We start from the raw sequence: 25,995 nt of genomic DNA, 5'->3' as shown, positions 1-25,995 counted from the left end.
GATCCATTCTTTATCTACATTGCTCTTTCAAATTATATGATATAATAGTGAGTAGGTATTAACAATGGTTAAATTATTTTATAATCCTCTCTTCATGTTGCATTTTTTTTTTATTGATAAAAGCATCTGGTTTTTAGATCTGTGTCTGTTGTCTCTTTGTCCAAAATACTCTTTGTTAATTTATGGACACACGAAATTCCTGCACCTGTCACTGCAGAACATCTCCCTCGACTCCTTTAGCTATTCTTTTACCATTTTACCCTCTCTAGGCGCACAAATTGACAATCCGACCATCCCTTCCCCTTATATTTCAAGTTATTTCCTCCCCGATCATTTCTCTCTCATTTCCTCTTCCATCGTCGTCTTCGTTCTCTCCTTTTCCCTCTCTCTCTCTTTCTCTCTCCAAAGATCTAGGCTTAGGGTAAGGGTTTGGTGGGAGATGGGGCAGCAAACGCTGATCTATAGCTTCGTGGCTCGAGGGACGGTGATCCTTGCGGAGTACACGGAATTCACCGGTAATTTCACCGGCATCGCGTCCCAATGCCTCTCCAAGCTCCCCGCCAGCAACAACAAGTTCACCTACAACTGCGACGGCCACACCTTCAACTACCTCGTCGAGGAAGGATACAGTGAGCCCTTCCTTACTCTGATCTCCTTCGGTTTTCTCTGTTTCGTGTCGATTCGAGTGGTTTTCTTTGTGTTCTTTGATAGATTTGTGGATTGTTGTTGTACGATTCGTGCTTTTGCTCGACCGGTGCGTGATTCGAGGCTTTGGAGCGCCTACGATGTGATTCCTTTGTTTGGAATCAGTAATTCTGGTTGTTTTTCTCCCTTTTTTTTTTAACATTTATCAAGTAGTGTGCATCCGACTGATATGAGACGACGTTGTTTGATTGCTGTTATTTGTGGATCCCTTGTTTACTGGCGGAAAAAGTTTAGAGGTGACATTTAGGTTTTAGATCTACTGTGAAGAAACGATCGGTCTGATGATTTGGCTACTGGTATATTAGCATTCTGGGAATCTAATGCGTGTTGGAAGTAAAAATAGACAGCAATAATTGCACTTCCGTTAGATCACGAGTAATGGCATGTGGAGAAGAGATGGAAAAAGGATCTGTCCTATCCGTGCTTTGATTAGATATCTCACAGCATATTCATGAATGTACTAGCGCCTGGAGGCAAGTACTTTATTAGCTTAGGCTCTAAGGGGAAAAATCTGAATGATACTTTTCATCCCTTCCTCATTAGATGTTTAGATCTATATTCCTTTTTCGATAATCATGAGTGTTAATTGAGAGCATAGCGTTTAGGTGGAACCGTGGAATTTTCTTTCTTTCTGGTACGCGAAGCTTGTTCAAACTGATGGGTGTTGAAGGATGACGTCATGCTTTGCTCAACTCTGAGCGTGCTTTATATTGTTCCTTCTTTTTCAGAACAAATAAGCTAAATCCCAAGATTGAAATCAGGATGATGATCAAATCCTTAGATTATCTAAGACAATGACAGTTATTATTGAGTAATATATATTTCTGTCAATATAAGGCTTATTTATGCTGGTGTTCTTTATCATCTATTCACATGGTTCAGAATGCTGCAACATGCTGGCATACTGAAAGATTTCAGTAAGCATTATAGATCTAATAGATATGCTCTAGGATTGCACAATGCAATAAGAAAATTTTGAGATTTCTGTAGGCACTACCCTAGTTGGCATATTACGACCTATATTTGTTGAAGCAGGTATCAAGTTTCTTAGATTTGTTGAACACATGCTTCTTTATATAAAGCTCTTTTAGATGTTGATCACTTGGTGTCATTTGGTTAGACCATCTGGAGTAGGACTTCCCCATAAAATACATAGCAGCCATTCAGCCAATTGTAAAATTTTGTGGTGAAGAGAGATTATCATTTTGGTCGAACTTTCCATATCTTGTAACTAACATTTTGATTCTGTGTAGGAGTTGAACGTTCTTTCTTTTTGACCCACCTTTCCTCTTTAACCTTTAAATTAGTGTTCCTAAAGAACTCCAACTTTCCTAGTGCTATGTGAATATCAAATTGCAATGAAACAAGAAGAGGCACAGGCACAAGGTATATGAAGTGGTAGGCCCCTTATTCTTTATTTATTCCATTTATCTCTTTCATCGTAGATGAATGATCTAGAAGTGCTGTGAGTGTGAACTTGTTTGGATGTTCACACAATCTGCTATTGATACAGTTATGCTAATATGGCTTTAAAGATTTCATACCTATATTGTCCAACTCTTAGCACTTGTTTTATTGCCTATCCTGTTACAGTATTAGTTATGTCTCATTTGAATAAATACGTTCCTATTTATGATTGAGTATTGTAATATATTGGAGAGATGAACATGTGTTTTGTATGTTTGGTTTACTACATATGTCTATAGAATGTGTTCTATATGTTGAAAAAACATGTTTAATTTTCTTTGCAAGAATTGTGAAACAATTATGTTTATATTAGTGAATAAATTTTGGAGTTATTTGCTCATGTGCTAGAGTGATGATGCTTACATTTTGGGGGCACATGTCCTTTTGAAATGTCATAAGATTTAGTAAGTCTTAGTAGCTATATTTGCATATCTTTGGTTTTTGCAGCTTACTGCGTAGTTGCAGTAGAGTCAGCCGGCAGACAAGTTCCAATAGCTTTTCTGGAGAGGGTGAAGGAAGACTTCAGCAAGAAATATGGTGGAGGAAAAGCTGCTACTGCTACCGCCAACAGTCTTAACCGAGAATATGGGTATTTTTCTGATCCTTAACTCTCCAAGCCATCTGTAACTCATGGTATAACCACATGTTGATGTAATATTTCAGGTCAAAACTGAAAGATCACATGCAGTACTGCATCGATCACCCTGATGAGATCAACAAGCTGGCAAAAGTGAAAGCTCAGGTTTCAGAAGTCAAAGGAGTGATGATGGAGAACATCGAGAAGGTAAACTTTTTCAAGCTTCCTGCTGTAGAGCGCCAACTAAGTTTGACATAATAATAAGACATTTTTATCTCAGACTGATAATCCCTTTCGAATAGATGACGTGCTGATGCTGATATTTGGTTGTTTTCTAGTTGCATTTTTCTGTCCACTAACAATCTTGTGGCTGCCCCTCAATCCTTTCTAGGTTCTAGACCGCGGGGAGAAAATTGAGCTCCTTGTTGACAAAACAGAGAATCTTCGCTCACAGGTTTGCTGTAATCCAATTATAGTTATCTTTAATCTGCTAGGTTTGAAGGATAATTGCTTATTACAGTTCCCATCGGAGATTAGATATCCTTCTCAATTCTCAAGTTATCTTAACCTCTTTATTCTGGTGGTTATATAATATGATGTTTCATCATAGGCGCAAGACTTTAGGCAGCAAGGGACAAAGATGAGGAGGAAGATGTGGTTGCAGAACATGAAGATAAAGCTTATTGTGTTGGGCATCATCATTGCGTTAATCCTCATCATCGTCCTGTCAGTTTGCCATGGTTTCAAATGCTGAGACGGGCTTTATTCATCTTCCTACCTGGTTTGATTGCGCTCCATAGTAGTGTACTGCTATCTTTTACTGCGATATTAATGTGGCTTTTGCTGATTTGTGCTGTGACCACCCACCTCTGTAGATTAGAGTCTCACAGTTCTGAGGAATGGAACGGGGTTACGATAACACTTTTAACGCATTGTGGTTGGTACCCATGTATAGACTGCAGAACTTTTTGTTTCATCTCTACGATTTTTATCTGATCATTCATTATCCTATCGTTTTTAAAACTAGTAGCTGTCACTTGGTGGGCTCGCGGCAATTTTATTACGGATGCTAAGGCATCCACCAAGCACACATGTCATGCATTACTTCATGTTTGTGACCGAGCGGTGATTCTCGTACATTGTGTGGATTCCAATCCTTTAATGACGCAATTTGTCACTGTTTATTTTTCCTTTCCTATCAGCAGGAGAAGTATAAATTTGCTCATTGTTATTTATATCTCTGGCATGGTATTAAATTAATGAGGCTCATCCATTGGGTTACATTTACTCTTCCACGGTATTCTTATATCACGGTGAAAAGCCTTTCTACGAATAAAATTATTTATGCAGAAGTGGTTTCTCGATTTAAGAACGTCGCAGCAATAAGTTGCATCTGTCATACCATTCTCTGCATGATCAACGAGAAATAGTGAAAACTATCTAGTCAACCTACAGTAGAGCATCTGGTCATTTATAAAAGAATGAACTGCACGATTCAATACAGAAGAAATGTACGTTACGGCAACAGGGGTTGTGCATAAAAGCATGCTTCAGTATCTGAGCAACCATGGAAAAAACGAAAATGAAAGGCCTGACAACGTCCACATATAATAAAAGTAAGCGCAGAACCATTTAGCTTATCACTAGGCCTTGTGACTTAAAACCACATCACATTTCACAGCACTAAACAAAGAACCATAGAAGCATGCATAAGAATGGAAGGCACCGCGCCACTAGGCCTGGTTCATCCTTCCACGACCCCCCATCCTTCCTCGGCTGCGACCAAAGCCTCTACCACCAGCTCCTCTGCCACGGTCATAACCTGTACCTGTCGCATTCAATGTGAGCAGCAACAAATCAATAAAGAGTAATCTGTTCATCAAATGAATAGCTGCTCCTGATCATCTTATGAGGAAAATGCTATTCGTATCAGGCAGAAAAGCACGGACCACTCTAACATTTAAAACGAGTAATCCACGACTGGAAATAGCCCTTACAGCAATCCACCAATGCATGTAACAGGCTCTTTTATCAGTGGAATATCAAGTGAAATCCATCATAAGTAACACAACTGAACTTTATAGTGCTGATCATGATTACATCTCAGACATGTATGTTTAAGCCTATAGATTGTGATACTTCTACACCTTTAATTTACACTTCACTACGATATCTTTCTTTTCCTTTTTAATTTTGTATATACATGTATATATAAAATAAATCAAAATATCTAGTTTCCATGCATTTCAATGGTCAAGGATGAGCATCACACCACAAACTTCAATTCTGGTCTCATGGTTGATTTTGTGGAAAAGAAGTTAAATACTTTCTTATATGTGTGAAAGCACCTGGCTCACAAAGAGAGCATGAATATTTCTAATTGTTATAAGTAACAATGTTGAAACTCCTTTTATAGTAACATCCACACATGAATGTTGAACTGAAATCAAGTAATCAAGCTCATTCTCATTGAGCAGTAATGGTGTCAGTTCAAGAGTATGATGCTGAAATTCTTATAGTATCTGGATTAGCTTTAAATCTTGCACTCTCATGGGAAAGTAAATAACAAAGAGCTGGCTGCTAAGAGCTTACCACGATAGCCCCAATTTCCTCTACCTCGCCCGCCACCTCTACCCCAATTTGAATTCCATCCACCATTTTCTACCAGAAAGGAAAAGCGAGTCAGCTGAATAGTAACAGAGGGCAGCAATGAGGAAAATCATAGAACTTGAAGGAGAATAATCTCTATCATTAATACAAGCAACCCAGTTTTATCCATCATTTCAATTAACAAACACCATGAGCAACGGAAGCCAATTGTCAACCATCTAAATATTGCATGTCATAACTTGATCTAGACAAAGGAGTGTAAATGAAATAATGCTACCTTGATTATTGCCATATCCTCCATATCCACCCTGGTTGTAGCCGTACCCACCATACCCGCCGTGATTGTTGTCATATCCACCATATCCACCTTGATTACCATATCCACCTTGATTCCCATAACCACCTTGATTACCGTATCCGCCATACCCTCCATATCCTCCTCTACCCCAACCTCTTCCTCTTCCCCTTCCTCTACCACGACCTCGTCCATATGAATCTTCATTGTGCAACTCAGCAAAGTTAGTAATTTCTTTAACCATCAGATAATTTTTCTATCATGCATTCTACCTTCAATTTGACCGTGAGCTTGTCTTGGTTGATGCTGTTGATACTGCTGTGGCTGCTGGAATTTCTGTTGTAGCCTAGGCTGCTCTGTAAGTAGTGGAGCTTGATACCTATAGAAAAGGAAAATTAGCTTGTAAGTAGCTAAACATAATTAATGTGGTACCTTCATGTGAAAAAAATAAAATAAAAATAATACCCTGTGGAATTCTTGTTTAGCTCCCTTGGTGACAGAGAGATTGAGATCATTGAAACATGGCGTGTAGTTTCCAATCTGTAACAAAATAAAATGGTAAAAGACTTAGTAAACTGTCAGAAATTCTTTAATTCTAAATGCCAAAGATGTAAGATACTTACGGTACAAGGCCCTCTTCAATAGGTTCCCATACATCAGTGATACTAACTGAACTGATGGAGGTATCTTGATGCAACCCAGGAATCCTTTTCTGCAGCCAAAACAAATATGTGAAGTGACCCTAAACATTACTATCAGAATCCTCAAGAGAAGTCTAAATGCAACTCAACCTTTATAATCTCTGCAATTGCCACAGCCTTGCTGATTGCCTGTCCCATGGCTTTCAACACAATCTCTCTAACACGTTTTTCCTAATTGAAGAACAGTCACATAGATATAAGTATGAAACTTCAACCTTCGTAAATGAAGAGTAATTGGACGATATCAATCAGTAAAAAGAACATATGCCAGGTAAGTGGACATATAAAAACAACAAACTACACTGGCAAGCACATATCAGAGTTTAAACTGGAGATAATCCAAATCAATCAGGGCACTGCCATGCTCGAACTACAGTTCAATGAAGTTCGGCAAAAATGACAGATATGCAAAATCACAATGTATAATTAAAACCCAGAGAGGAAGTTTTAAGACCAGAAGTTTTAGAATAAGTGACTGCCAGAGAAACACTGATAAATATAGCAACAAATAGAGAATGTTTCTAGCGATCTTCCTGAGTACACACTCAGTAGATATAAATGATAGTCCAATCAAGATGAACCCAGAGGTTGCTATATCATATCAGAGCTGGAAGAAAAAATGAGCAATCAAATAGATGTCATGCAGGGCATGCTTCAACAGAGATGGGATATTTAGAAACGACAGAAAAACAGAAAGGAGCCTCCTCATTACAACAGCAAGATTAAATTGTAGATGAATCAGATGTTTCTCATACATTACGTATTCACTGTCCACAAACATAACTTATCACTACGGAAAATGATCTGTTCATAGTTATAAAAAGTTGTTCAGCTCTTATTATAATTCCCACACAAAAATACTTCTATCTCCGCTAATTCCTAGACATAAGAATTTAGATTATCTTTTGTGTACATCATTATTAGAGAATCTATATCTGAGAGTATCCTTAATACAATATTCTGTTATATCTTTCTAGGAAAATCTTGATAACCATTGTATGCCTCAAAAGAACAGTAGGAAGACATAAAAATCAAATGGTATACACAAGGCAAATGAACATGTTGGGCTGTCGGATCAAAAGGAAAGATTACCAGACGTATGTTATAAAACCAGAACTAACTCAGAAATAGTACAAATCTAGGGAAAGCATTACAGAACACGCATCAGACCTCAAATTAGTATCGCACAGAGAAGCACCAAAAGCATTTGCCGAACAAATGCACCATCGAAGAAACAATCAACCAAAACCACAACTACAAACCCAGAGGCGAACAACAAAGTAACAACCCCAACTCCAGTACTGGTGATCAACCGAGGCGAGAGAAGGACTCACCTGAAGGAGACTGGTGGCGTAGCTGACATAGTTCCTGATGAGGCCCTGAGCAGTGATTCGGATCTCGTTCTCGTTTATGGCCGACTCGGGCCGCGGCTTCTCCACTCTCTGGTACCTATCCATGGCTTCCCAAGCTCTAAGAAACCTTAGGGGGGGGGGGAGAGAGAGAGAAAAGAGAGAGATGAGCTAGAGTTAGGGTTAGGGTTTGGGAAGGAGGCGATGGAGAAGGAAATGGTTGTGCTGGTGGCTCTAAAACCCTAGTGAAGGGAGAGGTGTAGAACTTAAAATAAGAGATAGATTGGGGGTAAAGTACAAATAAATATAAGAAGAGGCTTCAAACGGCATCCCCCACTTTATGCGGACGGAATTGGGCCTTATGGAGATTACAATTTAGGGCACAACGATTTTTATTCAATTTCTACTCTTTGATTTCTTTTTCTTTTCTTCTTCTTTTTTTTTCTTAAAAAAAATGAGCTAGTTTCCCTAATCCCACTTGGGTCACAAATTGGGCACCTCCTAATTAATTACAAAATAATTAACTCTCAATTTTTCCAGAAAATTATAAACCTTTGGACCATTGCTTTGAGCATCCATTTAATCTTTTACCAAAATCAATTACCACCAGATCGACTCAATAGCTGGAGAGGATTCGGAATTATAACGTTGTGTACAGAAAGAATGGCATTCAGATCACATGACGAACACTAATAAATATTTTTACATACTGGAAGGAAGGATACTTTCGATCATAGAAGGCCGATTACAATAGTACTCGAAACTTGCAATAGTATTGCCATTCATAAGATGCAATCCAGGCTGCACAGTGCATGAAGTATATAGTATATACAACGCCAACATCAAATTGACTTAAAAAAAAAAAAAAAAAAAAAAAAAAAAAAACAGCGAAAGCTCTCACATGTCTGTTCAAATAAAATCAAACAAGGAAATGAAGTAACAAAATTTACACACTAGGAGAAGATGCACTTCAGAGTTACTATTGGGAAATTACATGGGAACACAATTGCAAACTGGTACAAGTGACCAGAAAAGCATGACTCTTAACTAGCTTCTCTTTTTTCGCTCGGTAATATAGGATGTACAAAAATATCATCATTGCATTCATCTACACCAGGTTCCCCCTCAGATGACCGCCCTTCCTTCCCCTTCCACGGCAATCCTTAAGTCACTTCCATTTACTCTCGATTAACAAGCACGTTTAAGAATATTGCCATTGCACTCAACTACTCGTGGTTTCCCCTCCCACGACCACCCATCCTTCCCATCCTACCCCTTCCACGGACATAACTCCTCCCACCAGGCACTCCATTACCTCTGCCTTGTTCATATCCTGCATCTGTGAGATGGAAAACAGTGAAACTACATATACTCTACAAAAAGAATCACATGTTTTCTAGCAAAACCAAAGGATTACGAAGCATCTTATTCTTTGCAAGTAACATTAGTAGCTTTCCTTGTGGATAAATGCATGAACACAGAGATGTTGGAAAAAAGCAAGGGAATAAAACAAGCCTGCTGATATGCATTCTAATGAATCAGAAAGGGGACAAATTATGCAGGAGACTAATAGTGCTGGCAAGCATAAAAGAAGATGAGCAACTAAGGACGGGAGAAGAGAGGGCAAGGAGGATAGAAGAGAATACAAAGTTAGGGTAGAGAGGAAAGAAAATTTGAGGGGAGAGGAAAGAGGAGAAAGAACAATAGGAGAAAATAGAGAATAAAATGGAGGAGAAAATAGGTAAAGTGAGCAAATACACCACACCAAACCAGGTGAGATATTTGTTTTCAGATGATCAAGGAAAATAAAGAAGTGGTGGTAAATTCTTATGGCTGCTAAGGTGTGGAGTATTTGGTTGGAAAGAAACATAAGACTATTCCAAAGAATTGGAAAGCAGTGATTTATGGCGTTATAGCCTTATTTCTTTACTGGGCAGATATCCAAGGAGAGGACAAAAGATCGAAAGCTAAAAATGTGGTGTATGGCCAAAGATCTGAAGACCCAGCAATTCTAGAGTAGTGATGCTGCATTGGTGTCTTTTAGTTCTTTGTTTGTTTTGTGCTTTTGTGTTATTTTGATTGTAGTTGTGTCAAGAGTTTTGATTTGGTTGTAGTCTTTATGTAGGGATTGTATTTGGTTGTTGCTGATGTTGTTTTGCTATGTGGATGATCAGATTTTTTGCAAATTGGTTGTATGAGTTGTTGCATTTGTTAGGGTGGTCTTGGATTTACTGTTGGAACTAGATCTTGTATGGTTGTAGTTTGTGGGGTTATAGCTCTCACTCATTTTGCAGTCTAGGGATTAATCAAGTTTCTGAATGAAACATGGCAACTACCTTCTTGTCAAATATATATATATAATACTTGCATGTGATTTCTTATGATATCTCAAAAGATCGCAACAAGACTCTATATCATAGTAGATAAAGAACTATGGATGATCCTAAGTTGATAGGATGGCAATGCTTACACCACATCGCATAGGACACCTATATACAGAATATCAATGTCAGGTTTACTTGGCCAAGAGCAGCTAGTGCCTTGGAGATTTACTTAGCGCTGGATATATGAGCCAAATCCAGTCAGACCAAAGTCAGTTGGCCCAACTGCACGGAAAGCCCACAGTCAGCCTATCACTCATCACCAACTAGAGACTCTAATCAAGTGATCAATCTGATGTATTATATGAATGCAACTTTACAAATATGTGCATACACTAATTGAGCAGTAATAAGATGCCAAAGTTGAATTTACTGATGGTGGCACACAGTGGAAACATGATAGGAAGGAAGCAAGCTGTCCAGAAAAGTGGAAATTGGACTGAATGCAAGACCCTAAGATTGAGTAAACAGAGGCAGTGCAAATGATGCAGCATTTGACACTTAGTATAAAATAATATAGTATGTCCATTTAATATGAAAGAACCAAATATGAATCAATTTAGGCCCAAAATGAATGTAAAATGGAACTAAAATCATTATCAAGTGCATACCATGATAACCCCAATTGCCTCTACCATGACCACGGCCTCGACCCCAACCAGAGTTCCATCCACCATTTTCTATTATGAAAGGAAGAATAATTAGCATTCTAGAGGCTTCATTAAGGAGCAAGCATGATTCTGCAGCAACAGAATCCTCATTTTTCCACAATAACACAAGAGAGATCTTGTAGCACTTATCAATGAGGCCCTATCAATTAGTATACATGAAGTTCCCACTAATGTCAAAACTCCTCAAAATAGTGCAAGCTACCTTGGTTGCTTCCGTATCTGCCATATCCACCCTGATTATAGTTATATCCACCATATCCACCTTGATTATAGTCATAACCACCTTGATTATAGTCATATCCACCTTGGTTATAGTCGTATCCACCATATCCACTTTGGTATCCACCATATGCTCCTCTACCCCAATCCCTTCCTCTTCCTCTTCCTCTTCCTCTTCCTCTTCCCCTACCACGTCCTCGTCCATAAGAATCTATATAAAGAAAATAAATAAAATTATTACATGTTTTCTGTCTCCATGGAAAGAGAAAGGTTCAATCGACAAGAGACGTGCCTTCATAAAATTCAGCTTGTGATTGTCTGGATTGACGATGTTGTTGCTGAGAGTGCTGTATTCTTTGTTGTTGCTGAGGTTGCTCGACATAAAAAGGTGCTTGATACCTTGAAATATAGAAAAGGAGTTCTTAATTGAATATACACAATGCATGTTCAGTACTTCCTATAAAGATTGCCCAAATAGGTTTAAGTTTTGAAAATGGTCATCTTTAAAATTACTTTCGTGCAGCCTGCAGGACAGTTAATAATTCATTCCCAAAATAGCAAAAATGATTACCCAGGAGAGTCCCTGTTTAGCTCTCTGGTTGAGAGGGTGATTGAAATCATTGAAACATTGCGAGTAGTCTCCAATCTGCAGATAAAGATTAAAAAAAAAAAACTTCAGGGGAACTTGTGAAAACCCAAAGAACAATCTTTCTTAATGGGCACTAAAATCAATAGAAACTTAACGGTACAAGGCCTTCTTCAATAGGTTCCCAAACATCAGTAATGCTGACTGAACTGATAGAGGTATCTTGATGCAACCCAGGAAATGTTTTCTGCACTCAAATTCAATGGATGAAAAGGCCTGACAATTAGGTACTTTTCAGCACCAGAAGCATAAAATAGATCAGAAGGGAAAACAACAACCAACCTTTATAATCTCTGCAAGGGTGACTGTCTTACTTATTGCCTGACCCATCGCCTTCAATACAATCTCTCTCATACCTCTTTCCTAATTCAGAAACCAAATCGTAGATTTAAACCATCAAAATTTTGTTTTTCTTTTTCAGGAGGAAAAAAGAGAGTAGGTAATTAACATCATTAAATCACAAAAATCATAACGAGGACCTATAAAACAGTCTCAATGCCAAATAATGTTAATCCAACGAACATTACCGACGGATCTATTCCAGAAAAGAATCAATCTATAAGTTGAAAAGTAGATAATTTTACCTGAAGGAGGCTGGTGGCATAGCCGACATAGTTCCGGATCAAGCCCTGAGCTGTGATCCTGATCTCGTTCTCCTGGATGGCCGATTCGGGCCTCGGCTTCTCCACTCTCTGGTATCTATCCATCGCTTCCCGAGCTCCTCCTCTCGAGTGAGCAGATCCTAGGGTTAAGGCTTTCGAGAGAGAGAAGAGAGAGGAGGAGGAAGAAGAAGAAGAAGAAGAAGGGTTTGGTAAAACCCTAGGCGGGACGAACCACGGCGAGCATAATCTTTTCACACACAGCGCTTAAACCAATTATTAATCCGATGCGCGAATATCCATGCAAAATTCGACGGGCAATCCAACTGGGCCCCCTTGGCCCAATCCAACTTGGCCCTTGGCCCAAGCTCTTTTATTTTATTTATTTAAGAAAAACAAAAGATTTTATGTATTAACCAGTTCGGTTACAATAATCTTTATATAATGTTTAAAAGTGTGAATTAAGTGCATGCATGAATATCATCATCTACCGTGGTGTCTATAGCCCAAGAATTATGCACAAAAATGCCAGCACACATGAAAATTAAACAACAGCTAGCATAATCATAGACTCATAGTACCATAACAAACCATTCTCTGATACAAACTCCCCTGATGCTAAATCTAGCCCAACAACTCATAGACATACGTACTATAACCCACCATCCATGCACGCATGAGCATATATATATATATATATATATGCGTACGAAGTTACAAAGTAACCTACTTATATATTAAACCTCTTCAAGGAGGACTTCTACATCCGCCGCCGCCACTACCACCTGCACCACCACCAGGTCCACCGCCAAGCCCGCCAAGCCCTCCAAGCCCACCGCCGCCGCCGCCTAGTCCTCCGAGCCCTCCGACGCCGCCGAGACCTCCGATGCCGCCACCGCCTGCTCCACCGAGGCCGCCAAGACCGCCTGCTCCGCCGATAGGTCCAATACCGCCGACTCCGCCGCCCACGCCAACTCCTCCGACCCCACCCGCACCACCTAAACCAGCGGCCCCACCAACCCCGCCACCAATCCCTTTCCAACCATACACTCCGCCCAACGGCCCCGCGATCCCGGCAAGGCCGCCGACTCCACCGCCGACTCCTCCTACGCCACCGAGAGTACCGATTCCTCCGCCGGCTCCGGCCCAACCGCCGACTCCCCCGAAGACTAGGTTCTTCTGGTCTTCGGCGGCGGCTTGGTTGCTGGTCGCCGACTTCTTAGTCGTTACGTTAGTACTAGTAGTATTAGCAGTAGTAGTGTCATTTGGCGCGTGCCGAGCGCATGCATGGGCCATGACGTGGGCTAGGACCAAGAAGAGGAGACACCACTTTGCCATTTTAGGTGGAAAGTAAGGAGGTAGTAGTAGTAGTAGTAGTAGTAGTAGTAGTAGTGGAAGTGTGAGGGTTTATATAATGGATTTGCTCGGTGGTGGCAGTTCGTAGCAGTTAATATTGAGTTGACGTAGTAGAAGGTGGTTGATAAATACACCCCTAATTGAAGGAATGCTTCCAAATTCGGGTCTCGACTCTCAAGAGGTTGGTTGGTAAAGACGTAAATTAGTCGTTGGAGAAATGGAGTGGGGAGTGTATATATATCTCCGTCTCACTTCGTTGGCATCAATTTAGCGCAGGGTGGTCACGAGATCCCATATACGGATCATGAATGCCTCCCAGAGGTGCTTTAAAATTGGTGCGTTGCATGGGAAGCTGGAGGAAATCGATTCGCATGCATTTGTCCAGACCTCCCTCGAACCTCGAACGAATGAGAAAGTGATCATTCATTTTTTAGTTTAGTCTTTCAAGAAGAAGAAGAAGAAGAAGAAGAAGAACTATAAATTCGGAGTAGTTCAACTCCATCAATTAATGCAGCAATTACGTGTCTGTAATGTTCTTGTAATGCCCTCCATTTGTCGATGTTGCAAGAAATTTTCTGCCGTGTAGTTAGTTTAGCCTGGCAGACGTACGATTGATATGAATATTATCAATATATATATATATATATAGAGAGAGAGAGAGAGAGAGAGAGAGAGAGAGAGAGAGAGAGAGAGAGAGAGAGACCCAACAAGAACGGCCTCATTAAGCCCAATAAGTATTCCGGGCCGGAAAACTAACCCAGTGGGCCGACAGCTTGTTCCAAATGAAACGTCCTCCAAGAATAAGAATGTATAGTGCTGAGTAAGATTGGAAAACAAGGCCTAGATCCATGAAACTTGTAGCTTAATTAATAAACACGCAATGGCCATTATGAAGACCCAAACTAAGGACACAAATGCCCCATGACATAAGTTTTTGTCGGCTAATTAGCAATTAAAAACTTATCAGATCCCGTGACCTTGGACAAATTAGAATAGTGGTAGCAGGATTTATTAGATTTAAAAAAAGAAGAAGAAAGAAGCAGTCAAAACTCAAAGGGAGCTGCCAAAGTGGTTACTATATATTATTAACGCTATGGTTTGGCAGCCAATAAGAGGCTGCCAAGTACCCAACCATACTACCTCAGGGTAATTAAACCCCATTAAAATGAGAAGGTCCTTTACTTCATTAAGACACCCATTATTCATTTATTCTCTCCAACAACCCTACCTTTTCCTTCACTCATTTATCTCCCCCAATTCCCCTCAAAAGTTCACACAACACAGACACACTACTACCACTCTATCACACTCTCATGGCGACTTCTCTTCGCTTCTCTCATCTACCAATCTTTCTACTACTTTGCTCACTCTACATTGTGAGCTCAGACCTGACTACTGATAGAACCGAGTGTTCTGAGCAGCTGGTGGGGCTCTCTACGTGCCTTTCTTACGTACAAGGGCATGCAAACTATCCTTCTCCGGACTGCTGTTCAGGGCTCAAACAGGTGCTGAGCAAGAGCCCGAAATGCCTCTGCGTGCTCATCAAGGACAGGGATGATCCAAATCTTGGCATCAAGATCAATGTCAGCCTCGCGCTCGACCTACCCACGGCTTGCAAGGTCCCGTCTAACATCTCGGAGTGCCCGAGTAAGTGTATTAGAGTTTAAGCTTTCCGGTTCTTTTTTTTTTAAATATTTTTGAGAAAAATTTAGCATTTGGGTCTTTCAAGTAATATTTTTGTATGTTTATTTGAATTGGGTGTGTACTTGTAGGGCTTCTGAAACTGCCTCCAAACTCCAAGGATGCTGAGATCTTCGAGCCAAGTGGAAGTGAGAACACAGTTGCTCAAGGTAAATTGCTCTTCTGAGTAATACTACTATGGGAATAAAATACTACTACATGATGACAAATGCAAACATTTTGAGTTGGATTACAAATTATTTCTTGTGAATAGCACCATCTCGACATCCCCCTTTGTTCAAGTTGGTCCACATCCTTAATGACAAATTGAGCCCCAGTAGTTCATCGGTTGGTGGATTAAGTAATTCCCAAACATTTGTACTAATGGGGCATTAATTGTTCGCATAGGGCCATGTCGGACAAGGGACAATGACACTATTCGGAGTCATGGTCATAATTGTCCTACAATACTATTGATAATAAATAGTTTTTTTTGTGTGTGTGGAGATAATTATGCTTTCTTCCTACTTTCCTCTGTTACAGTGAAAGGGAACTCAACAAAAAGTGAAAGTGGGAGTAGAGCAGAGCAAGAGATTAGTGAAGGGAGCAGAGCTTATTTGGCTGAGAAGGCTCACTTCACAACGGAGTTAGTAGTCGGCTGTTTTCTTTTGCTTGTGATGCATTCTCTCTTCTTGAGTACCTGAAGAGGAATTGAAGCTTTCTTCTGACAGCCCATGTCATCTTTTGGTCCCTCGCATCCTTTTCTTTCTGGACTCGCCAAAACTATATTTCCCCCAGTTGTCAGCCATCACATGTACCATTGGATTGTCTTGAATCTGTTCTATTTCTCTCTCAATCTTAGTCATGGATCTGGTAGCAAAATATTGTAACGTCGTATTGTCGTATCATAGTTTCTTTGTTTGCAATGGAAATCCAGGCAAGAGCCACAAGAGACATGCACATTTAACAGCATCAGGGGGGCGGTTGGGTTGGTGGGCTGTTTAAAATCTTTGTAGGGAAGATCGCAGAAAGATCATAGCAGTACAAGTAAAATAAGTAAAACTTTAATTTCACACGCAATTAATACCAATAACTGCAGATAAGTAGATGTATGTCAGGTAACAATAATAACACGGAGTCCTTTTTACCATCATAAGTTAGCAGTTAGCACAGGATTGTGGTAACTGGGAGGATTTCTTGGACAATTTGTACACAGAACATGACAGACATTCTTACCCATCACTTCAGGAGAGGAAAAGGAAATCAGTTGTTATGCTCTTAAAAAAAAAATTAACCATATTACACAGGATTCAACCAATGTCTCAGATAAACTGGAAATAATGGAATGCATAATAAATTAGAAGTAAAGTCAGTTTTGCTTGTCATTTTGCCTTCCATAGACAACTAGTGAATAGTGATGCACAGTGAACAAGAAAAAACACCACAAAATAACAGCTCTTCTCTGCTGACCTGAAAAACCAGAGCAATTTTGGAGTCCAATCGAGGACAACAAAGCCATGAATTATTTTCTGCAGGCTAACTATACTGTGGGGGGATTTCCTCTGTCAAGTTGAAGGCATCGCATAATTCCTCTTCTTGGCCAAGAAAATTATGATACTTTTCTCTGTCTGCTGCACGAATGCGCTTCAAGGTCTTGAGTGAATATATACATACCATCTGCAGCATATCAAATCAATACTTAGAAAAATATGCCATTTAAATGTTGCTTACAAGTGCGTATCAGATTCTATCTTAAATAATCTCTAATGGCTATATTCATACAACAAAATTTAATTAGTAACCTAATTTTACTTAACAAAGAACACTGAAGACATTTTCAGACTAAAACAACATATACATACAAATATGTAGGGAACTATAAGTCTGTGCCGCTATAAACAACTATACAACTAGATCAATCAAGAATAATTTATTTAGACATTCAATTCAAAAATATATAACTTAATAATACGAAAATCCTAGCAGTAGATGGTTATACCACGGAAGTTGACTGTCACAGTATGAACCTCATATGTCATATATTACGGAACGCAAAACTGATACTTTTCCAGAATTAACTTGCTTCTCTGATATCCTGTCTTTCTCAATAATATCTCATGATGTAGAATTCACTCCAATGCAAGAGAGGTCTTCCCCGATTTCTTCTTCTTCTTCTTCTTCTCTGCCCATGCTGGTCCGTAAATTAGCAAGTTGGTCCTACCAAACCGCCTATCAGCTATCTGCAGTGTTTAATCACTAGTGAGTAGAAAGATTTTTTGATGCCCATACAGGAATATAATCTGTAGACTACAATCACCAACTTAAATTCTTTAATTTGGACTAAGAAGAAAATTAGGGAATTCATAAATCGACCTTTATGAGGTGTCCGCAAGTTTCTTCCATCGAGGTTTTCAGGGGATACTCAACTAGCTGAAGAGAGATATTAATACTACTCATAAGTATATCAGAGAAAAATGATTAAAGGTTTAACACATGAATGAAACTCACAATAAAGCAGTCTTCTCCAACCAAAGGAGACTTTCCTAGTTGATTCATCAGTGTACTGTAGTTGACTGCAGTATATGGTGGTGTCACACTAATATAATCAAAGGAACTATCTTTATCTGCCAAAAAGAATTACATCGTGAAGAGTGCAACAATTACAAGATTTGCTACAGGAATGAAAATCAAACTTATGCCTCAATGATTATCAAGTCACAAAATAGAAATTGAAATACCATAGTTTTTGTTCTATATCAAACTAGCTAATTTTGTAGAGGATAATTATATAATCATCATCATCTACAACAGTTAACAAGCAAATATCATCAGTTATTTATGTGCTCAGCAATTGCAGACAAAAGCTAACCTTCAATGCAAAGATACGAAAGAAATACAACAAAATGGATTCTCGAAATTTTGTGGCAGTCTCATCTCACAACAAACTATTTTCTGAATAATCACCGTGGATGATTCAACATTCATAACTTTGTTTTCTTTCCTCGTACTTTTATTTTTCTTCTCTAAGTTCATATTTCTTGTTAAAAGGAGTACCTGTATACTGTTCAGCATGTTCCAAGAAACTCTCGACACGATTCATATGTATCGCTGACACATCAAGGAATCCAGTCCATTCTAAATTAGGCCGCAGGACTTCAGAAATAACCCAAGGATCCATCTCAACAAAGTGTGCCTGGAAGGGCATGATAAAATACAGATAAACCAAAAAAAGAGTTCTAAAGCATGATAAAATACAGATAAACCAAAAAAGAGTTCTAACAACAAGTTTAACATCTCCCCTCCCCCAACAGCACACACAGAGACAGAAAGACTTAAATGTTCAAATAGCATAGAGATTTTTATTTTGAAGTTAGACAAACCTCTGAACATCCTCTGCTTATAGCTTCAATTCCAACGGATCCAGTGCCACTATACAAGTCTAACCAGCGACCTGGCCTTAATGAAGCAGGACAACCACCAGCCACCTGTACATAACAGTGTCAAAATTAAGATAATATATTCCACCATCCAAGCAGGATAATATAAGAATTGTCTGAGCATCAACCACGTTGGGAAATATGAAACCATATAGACTTACTGACGAAAACCTCACCTGTAACATGTCAAAGGCTGCTCCTTTTACAACTTCCATCATTGGGCGAACATCCATCCCCTTGGGAGAAAGCAGTTTCCTTCTACGAGCTTTCCCGCCTATCACCTAATAATAAAAAATTATAAACATAAAAGGCGACGACTTGAATAAATAAGCTGGATCAATAAGGTAGAAATGTTTTTCCCTATCTTTACTAACTACAGAAATGGTGCTAATACACAGGGAAATGGCTTAACCCGAGGACACTTGAATCATATATGATTTGGTGATTCGCACCATCTAAACATCTAAGCTAAGTCATAGTAACATTGTTATTCCCCACGCAAAAGTTACTAGCAATAATTTCTTCTAATATCAAAGTAAGTAAAATAGATAATGGTGAGGCAAAACGAAACAGGAAGGGGGTCTTATCTTGATGTTGAATTAATAATCAGCTCCTAGCTTCAAAATTCATTTCAATTTAAACAATCACTGAATGTGAAGTTGTAAAACTGATTAAACAAGTTAAGGAATTAAGTGATTCCAGATTTCTCATGAGCTTTACATTTCTCGATACTTGCTAAAGAATCATTTAATTGTGATACTAAACAAAAGGTATTAACCACGACAATTCTCCCTATGTTATGAATCCCACGAGTAGGCTTATGAGAACTGCAATGCCAAAAAATGCAATCATGATTCAAGAAATAGGCTACCTGAAGCAATCTATGAGTGGTCCGAGGACTCCTCTGCTCCTCCGGAGCCACCGGCGCTTTCCTCCCTTTCTCTGCTCTGTCTAAAACCTCCCGCCGCTTCCTCCTACTCCCTAACTACATATAATAAAGAAACACCCTTCCGGAGTTAAACTAGCACAGAATTCTGAACGTTCCAAGAAGGTAAGAAGGGAGAAATAGAGAAGGGATTCGAACTCAAACCCTAGGTGATGGCTCGTCTACGAAGTCAGACGGATCGAGGCCATAGCTTTCCAGTATCTTCTTCTTCGTCTCCTCGCTCGTATAGGCCTCTCGGGCATCTGCAAAATGATGAAATCATCGACATATAAAGAGAAAAGGAGAAAGCAACAGAGATAAAGACACTTACTGGAAGAGGAGACGGCGATGAGTGGGATCGGACGGGGATAGCTTATGAGAGGAGAAGAGAGAAGAGATGGGGACAGAAGAGAAGGATAAGGTGTAGATGGATAGGAGTGGGAGGTAAGAGAATTGAGTACGGGAAAGAGGGGAGAGGAGATGGTGGAGGACGCCATTAGCGACTAAACCCTAGCTCGAACTTGGAGTTGTTCCCTCTTTACTCATGCCGGAACTCGGAAGATTGAAGAAAATAGCGAACGGTAGTATCCTTTATCATTCCAGTACTCATCGTCGATTTATCCTGGATAAATTATCCATTACCAAGCGAGTTTTTTTTTTGACCAAATAAGTTTTTATTTCTAATATCAATCCGACAACCATTTAGAAGACCTGCAGACGTACAATTACAAGCATTGTATACTTCATAAATTAAAGTTAAAAGAGTTTAGAACTTTAGATTTGTTGGGGTACAAACTCCACTGGAGCAGACCCCTCCAAAAATAGGCGTATGCTGCTTTGAGTGGCGAGCACACGGTATTCTTTAGTAAAAGGCGAAAGAATAGTTCGCTTTGTGCTCACCACGCAGCTGCGTGAGTTTTAACCGCGGAGCTGAGCTGCTTATAAGAGCGCGCGAGCTTAAGCTTTTGTTCGCTGCTTCCGATGTGGGACTAAAGAAAGAAGAGTTTGTTACATCAAAAGATTTTAAAGGTATCATAGCTGTATTATTAAACGAGTGTTTTGGGTCATAATTTGTGGCTGTGGAAATGGATAATAGAAGGGCATCATCTAAGTCATATGTTAACAACCATTCTTTTGAATACCAAAAAGATTAACGCTTTTTGTCCTGATACATCAAACAATTTTGTACATCCATTTGTAGGGATGTTAGACATTTAGATGCCAAAATTAATACATTTGTCTCAATGATGTGCTTAGGGAAAGATATAAGCAACTGGTGGCTAAAATTATCAAAACAAAAGGAATGACAATTCCACAGAATTCTAGATACTTTTAAATTTCTTCATTATAGGAGACATACGGAGGTTTTGTTAGGAAGACAAGTGATTGTTTAACTTAAAAAAGAATCTTATAATAAATTAGAACTTCGATCATTTTTCAGTAAGAGCCCATTCAGGACAAAGAGAAAAATTCTCAATAAAACAAACACCACTTTCTCTCGTAAAAACACAAGTTTACGCCTCCCCCTTCAGGACAATGTGACACGCATTGTCTAAATAGAACAAGGTTATCCCTATCTTAAAACCAGAGAAGATTTGAATAAGGGGATCACTTGTAAATATTTTGATACTGTAACAAAATTTTGGTACTTGTACATGAATATTAATCACCAAAACACACGGGCAGTCAGTTTTTCCTTTTCCGCTTATTTAGCAGGCCTTTCTCTGATAATGCTTTTAGTTTTTGCTCTTTTCTGACTTGTGCTTGATCTTCAAATCCTTCGTCTATCATCTTCATTTTCGCAACACGTCTAGCCTTGAACACCTGATATGCAAACAATTGAGATCAAATCTACTACAATTCAGTTCCAGCTACGATTTATGACCACAGGGTCAAATGGAAGTTCCTGGTAATGATTTCAATGATTATGACTACGACGAAGAAACAAATACAATCTAATATTGTAAAACAGTTGTTTACTTTATTAAGGAACAATAACACATTCTATAAATAAATCACATAAGGAGATGAAAGCAACTAGTCTACCTTGGTAATATCTTCGAGGACCTTTTTCTCTTCACACTGATATGCAACTAACTGCTTTTCTATAACGTCCTCTATCTCATGAAGAAGATTTATATCTCTCTGTAGAATATAAAAATATCAATGTTTTGCAACTCAAGCAAAAGTCTTGCTAAAGAAAGGAATATGCATGAATATGGCAACTCAAGCCATAAACAAGCTTAGTTTTTATTGTTCAAGATAGCGGTGCACTTTCTATCTCACCTCATCTTCAAGTACCATTTCATTACATCTCCTGGCAAAGAATCATCTTGACACAGTATAACTGAGAGATATTAAGATAAAGCATCATTGAGCACTATACCTCAGTGACAAAGCTTACAGAGAGGCCCCCTCTGCCAGCTCTTGCAGTCCTTCCTACACGGTGGACATAGTCTCGCGAATACCTGTAGTGGTATGAGAAATAAATGATACAGATTATAAAACATTTATCATAATTTTCTGATAGATAAAAGGTTCAGCAAAGCCTACAGAATAGTAAAAGATAAATGAAGATGAACCTGGGAATATCATAGTTGATAACAAGATCAACTGTTGGAATATCCAAGCCACGGCTAGCTACATCAGTGGCAATCAGAATGGGAACCTGACCAGATTTAAAGCGACTTAGTGAAGCAAGTCTTAAAGACTGGGACATATGGGAGTGTAGAGCAACTGCATCCTGATTGAGTTCTTCTAACAATAATCCCAGCAAATGGCAAGTCCTGAAGGGTCATTCAAAGAAGAATTATTAAAAAGAATATCAAAAACCAATGACAGAAGTTCTTATTACTTTCATATAAGTATAGGAGATATTTGAATGTTTCGAAGAAACAAAATAAAAAAGAGAGAGCGTACCTACAAGTGGATACAAATACCATTGCTGAACGAATACCATCCTCCTCCATTTTTGACAAAATATGGAAAAGATAAAGCTCCTTTCCATCGGGAGGGATATGAATGTATCGTTGTTTTAAAGATTCAACTGTTTTAAACCCTTCATATGCCTCAAAAAAGTAAGACTTGTTGCCAGATAACTCAAGCAACTCACGCAGATTGTCTGTCATTGTTGCAGAAAATAGAAGGGTTTGCCTAGTTTTTGGTAAACATTGAAATATCACTCGAAGCTCCTCCTCAAAATTGGCATCCAGAAGCCTATCTGCCTCATCCAGCACTAGAAACTGAGAAACCAGAATTATTTGGTTTTAGGCACCATGCAAAATGTATGAGAAAACCACCTTTCAAGTACACACTAAACTGGGAAGCAGACAATGATACTAAATCATGTACTGAGCAAAGGGACCAACAAGATAGGTTACAGAGCATCCAAGTAGATATGGGCACATTGGCATTGGAATTCAAAAGAAAAACAAATAACAAACATGCATTATGAGAGAAAATGTTTCACATTCATTCTCAAATATGACTTGTGTTTTTGCATGGATATTTGTAAATCTTTCCTATCTTATTGCAGTCTATTATTCTAAACTAATCTTACAAAACCCTTTTTAAGAATTATATTTCAGCTTTGCTTTGCCTTATTTAGAAGGGGGAAAAGAGAGGAATACATATTCAGAGAGTATGAACTAACAACTTCCTAGAATGAAACAAGTTGTTCAACTAAATATATCTATTCATATCCCCTTCAGACTATCAAACAGTTTCTGAGTAACATCTCTCCATAATCTGATAATCATACTGATAAGAGATATCTGATTCAACAAGAATGTTATGCCTGTCACCCAAGGGTAAATCGGACGGCAGATGGTAAACAACATCGAGATCAAGGATGCCAATAACCAGCAACTCAATCATCTACCAGTTAGAACTGTTAATCTGTATGACCCGAAATTGTTAGAAGTTAGCATCAATGCAGTGAAGTTCCCAATGAAATGAGTAAATTGATCTACCCTTTATATGGACTTCCATGGAGAAATAGAACTTATAATTGGGAACGTAATTAATAAAAAACAAATCTTAGAGAAAGAGCTAGTTTCTAATTATCGATACCCACCTTTGCCCTGGAGAAAACAGAAGCTATATCCGGATCCTCCTGAAGCAGTGTCTTGATCCTTCCCGGTGTCGCGATAACAACATGCGGTCGCCTCGCGAGCCCACGCGACTGCCCGAGCGAGTTGAACCCTCCGATGGCGACCATGCACCGCAAGTTAAGCGAGCATCCGAGCGCCCGGAACTGCTCTGCGAGCTGGCTCGCGAGCTCCCTCGTCGGGGTGAGCACGAGGGCGAAGACCCCATAGATGTCCTCGGCGAGGCGGTGGAGGATGGGAAGGGCGAATGCGGCGGTCTTCCCGCTCCCGGTTTGGGCGATTCCGAGGACGTCGTCACCGGCGAGGATTCGGGGGATGCAGCGGCGCTGCACGGGCGTCGGCCGCCGCATCTCGAGCTCGTCGCAAGTGGTCACAGCCCATTTGGCGAGGCCGAGGTCGGCGAAGGAGACTACGCTACCGCCGGCGGCGGGGTCGTCAGCGACGGGGTCGCCGTGGTCGGTATCGACCGTCGTAGCGGTGGTGGAATTGGAGGGAGGAGGGTCAAGGTTTAGGGTTTTGGGTCTAGGTTTGGGTTTGGGTTTGGGTTTGGAAGAGAAGAGGCGGAAAGGCGCCTCTTCCGGAGAGTTGGCGGTGTCTTCCATCGTGCTCAGAAGATCGCCTTTGATGATTTAGGTCTTTATATTCTCTAATTTCTACACGAGTGGAAGATTCTAAACGGGTTTGGATTTAATTTAAACGGATTCACATCATAAACCCAATAACTTCTAGCCACAGTTTCCCCATCACTGCAAGTCTGCAACCTTTCCTTCTTAGCTCATATCGTCTTTCTCTCTCTAAACACATGGCTACCATGCTCTCTCCATCTCTACCCCAACCTCCCCTTCCCTTCCCCTCTCTCTCTCCTCGCCTCCTTCCTGCGCCTCCCCGCTCCCTTCCCCTCTCCTCCTCTTCTTCCTCTTCTTGGTCTCTCGAGCAACGCATCGAAGCATCGTTATCCATCCTCGACCTCATGACCTCCCAATCCCTCTCTCCCGACCCCTCGCTCCTCTCCCTCCTCCTCCGCAGCTGCACCGAAGCTCGCAGCTCGCGTCTTGCCCGAGCGGTCCTTCGCCGAGCCCACAAACTGTTTGACGAAATGACCAGTCCAACCGTCGAGTCCTACACCAATCTCATCTCCATGTATCACAATGCGGGCTTCCATCGTGAAGCTCTAGGTGTCTATTTATCGATGAAAGACGACGGATCCGTTCGCCCCAACGCATTCACTTACACCACCGTGCTTAATTCTTGCGCGAGTGTTAAGGATTTGGAGTTTGGTATCGAAATTCACAATGAGATCGTGCGGGATGGGTGTGAATCCGATGGGTTCGTCGCCGTTGCGCTGATCGATATGTACGCGAAATGTGGATGCGTCAGTGATGCCCGCGAGATGTTTGATAAATGTGGTGAGACACCATCGGCGGAAGCTTGCACCGCAATGGTCGAAGGTTACAGCCAGAATGGCAAAGCTAAGGAGGCGATGGAGTTAATTCGGAGAGCACTTCACGGTGGCCTTGATGCTGATGAATTGGGTTACGCGACGGTGATGAGGCCATGTGTCGCAGAAATGGCATTGAAGCAGGGACAGGAGATCCACGCCCACATGATCAAAACTGGGCATAAGTCAGGGATGAAGACTCTAAGATTGCTTGTAGAGTTGTATGAGAGTTGTGATAAGATGGTGATTGCAAAACGGGTTTTCGACGATTTGGCTGTTAGGGATTTGCAGGTGTGGGGAAGAATGATTTCTGGATTTGTGAGGAGTAAACTCTATATAGAAGCATTGAAGCTGTACGTGGAGATGGTGTCTTTGGATATTAGATTCGATTCTTTCGCTGTTTGCTTGGCGCTGAAGGCATGTGTTGGTATGTTGAGTTTGGAGCAAGGGAAGCAATTGCATGCTAGTGTTGTTAAGGTAGGCCTCCTGGTGGAAGACCCTGTGGTTGCTGACCTTGCCGAGGTCTACAGCAGCTGTGGTGAGAGTAAAGAAGCTTGTAGGTTGACAAGGAGACTGTTAACCAAAATTTTGTGATTGGGTTGGAAAAATAGTCCTTTGTTATTATCCTGAAATGGGTCGAGTGTCAAAACCTTTTGTTATCAGATTGTAGATATTTGTGTTGACATGGATATCATCTCAAAGATTTGGAACTGTAGATATATCAGTTACGAGGTGTTCCTAGTGGGAGGAATGGCAATTTGATCATTTAGATGTTCTACTTGTTTCAGTTTTCCTCTTGTTTAGATGTTCTCCATCCGATCCATTGAACT

General features: G+C 40.1%; 7 protein-coding genes and 1 non-coding gene across 9 annotated transcripts; 3 read left to right on the top strand and 5 right to left on the bottom strand.

Annotated features, from left to right (window-relative positions):
- The first annotated feature begins 311 nt into the window (after positions 1-311).
- Positions 312-3,772, top strand: LOC140787465 (vesicle-associated membrane protein 721). Its single transcript, XM_073136389.1, has 5 exons — positions 312-629; positions 2,620-2,761; positions 2,836-2,956; positions 3,141-3,203; positions 3,360-3,772. Exons 1-5 carry the CDS (start codon positions 440-442, stop codon positions 3,501-3,503), a joined length of 660 nt encoding a protein of 219 aa, XP_072992490.1. The 5' UTR covers positions 312-439; the 3' UTR covers positions 3,504-3,772.
- A 447-nt stretch (positions 3,773-4,219) lies between these two features.
- On the bottom strand, positions 4,220-8,040 carry LOC140786835 (uncharacterized). The gene is made up of 8 exons (XM_073135519.1): positions 7,690-8,040; positions 6,446-6,526; positions 6,278-6,366; positions 6,120-6,194; positions 5,927-6,033; positions 5,637-5,855; positions 5,342-5,410; positions 4,220-4,577 (listed from the first exon to the last, which is right to left on the bottom strand). The coding sequence occupies exons 1-8, from the start codon at positions 7,810-7,812 to the stop codon at positions 4,483-4,485; spliced, it is 858 nt and encodes a 285-aa protein (XP_072991620.1). The 5' UTR covers positions 7,813-8,040; the 3' UTR covers positions 4,220-4,482.
- Positions 8,041-8,606: 566 nt separating this feature from the next.
- Positions 8,607-12,497, bottom strand: LOC140787738 (uncharacterized). Of its 2 annotated transcripts, none has more exons than XM_073136830.1 (8): positions 12,206-12,497; positions 11,904-11,984; positions 11,720-11,808; positions 11,547-11,621; positions 11,268-11,374; positions 10,959-11,186; positions 10,697-10,765; positions 8,607-9,043 (listed from the first exon to the last, which is right to left on the bottom strand). In XM_073136830.1, the coding sequence occupies exons 1-8, from the start codon at positions 12,326-12,328 to the stop codon at positions 8,931-8,933; spliced, it is 885 nt and encodes a 294-aa protein (XP_072992931.1). In that variant the 5' UTR covers positions 12,329-12,497; the 3' UTR covers positions 8,607-8,930. The 2 variants fall into 2 exon arrangements, with proteins under 2 accessions (XP_072992931.1, XP_072992932.1); XM_073136831.1 differs by having other exon boundaries at positions 11,904-11,979; positions 12,206-12,489.
- A 2,278-nt stretch (positions 12,498-14,775) lies between these two features.
- Positions 14,776-16,182, top strand: LOC140786114 (non-specific lipid transfer protein GPI-anchored 14-like). Its single transcript, XM_073134324.1, has 3 exons — positions 14,776-15,223; positions 15,349-15,426; positions 15,800-16,182. Exons 1-3 carry the CDS (start codon positions 14,890-14,892, stop codon positions 15,958-15,960), a joined length of 573 nt encoding a protein of 190 aa, XP_072990425.1. The 5' UTR covers positions 14,776-14,889; the 3' UTR covers positions 15,961-16,182.
- Positions 16,183-16,499: 317 nt separating this feature from the next.
- Positions 16,500-20,531, bottom strand: LOC140786113 (uncharacterized). The gene is made up of 10 exons (XM_073134323.1): positions 19,950-20,531; positions 19,784-19,881; positions 19,565-19,678; positions 18,870-18,974; positions 18,637-18,741; positions 18,311-18,449; positions 17,765-17,880; positions 17,630-17,686; positions 17,256-17,496; positions 16,500-16,933 (listed from the first exon to the last, which is right to left on the bottom strand). The coding sequence occupies exons 1-9, from the start codon at positions 20,113-20,115 to the stop codon at positions 17,386-17,388; spliced, it is 1,011 nt and encodes a 336-aa protein (XP_072990424.1). The 5' UTR covers positions 20,116-20,531; the 3' UTR covers positions 16,500-16,933; positions 17,256-17,385.
- Positions 20,412-20,527, bottom strand: LOC140787820 (U5 spliceosomal RNA). The gene has a single exon (XR_012108893.1). It is a non-coding gene; the product is annotated as a U5 spliceosomal RNA (small nuclear RNA).
- A 473-nt stretch (positions 20,532-21,004) lies between the features above and the next one.
- Positions 21,005-24,919, bottom strand: LOC140786111 (DEAD-box ATP-dependent RNA helicase 36). Its single transcript, XM_073134322.1, has 6 exons — positions 23,694-24,919; positions 22,538-22,860; positions 22,201-22,404; positions 22,005-22,086; positions 21,665-21,763; positions 21,005-21,442 (listed from the first exon to the last, which is right to left on the bottom strand). Exons 1-6 carry the CDS (start codon positions 24,327-24,329, stop codon positions 21,305-21,307), a joined length of 1,482 nt encoding a protein of 493 aa, XP_072990423.1. The 5' UTR covers positions 24,330-24,919; the 3' UTR covers positions 21,005-21,304.
- Positions 24,530-25,759, top strand: LOC140786038 (pentatricopeptide repeat-containing protein At5g27110-like). Its single transcript, XM_073134198.1, has one exon. The coding sequence runs from the start codon at positions 24,530-24,532 to the stop codon at positions 25,757-25,759; it is 1,230 nt and encodes a 409-aa protein (XP_072990299.1).
- The last annotated feature ends 236 nt before the right edge of the window (positions 25,760-25,995 follow it).

Source organism: Typha latifolia, chromosome 4 (assembly GCF_019914945.1).
Source record: "Typha latifolia isolate L0001 chromosome 4, TyphaL0001v2, whole genome shotgun sequence".
NCBI lineage: Eukaryota > Viridiplantae > Streptophyta > Magnoliopsida > Poales > Typhaceae > Typha > Typha latifolia.
The sequence above is the reverse complement of the archived record's forward strand: the minus strand, read 5'-3'. Positions and strand labels throughout refer to the sequence as shown.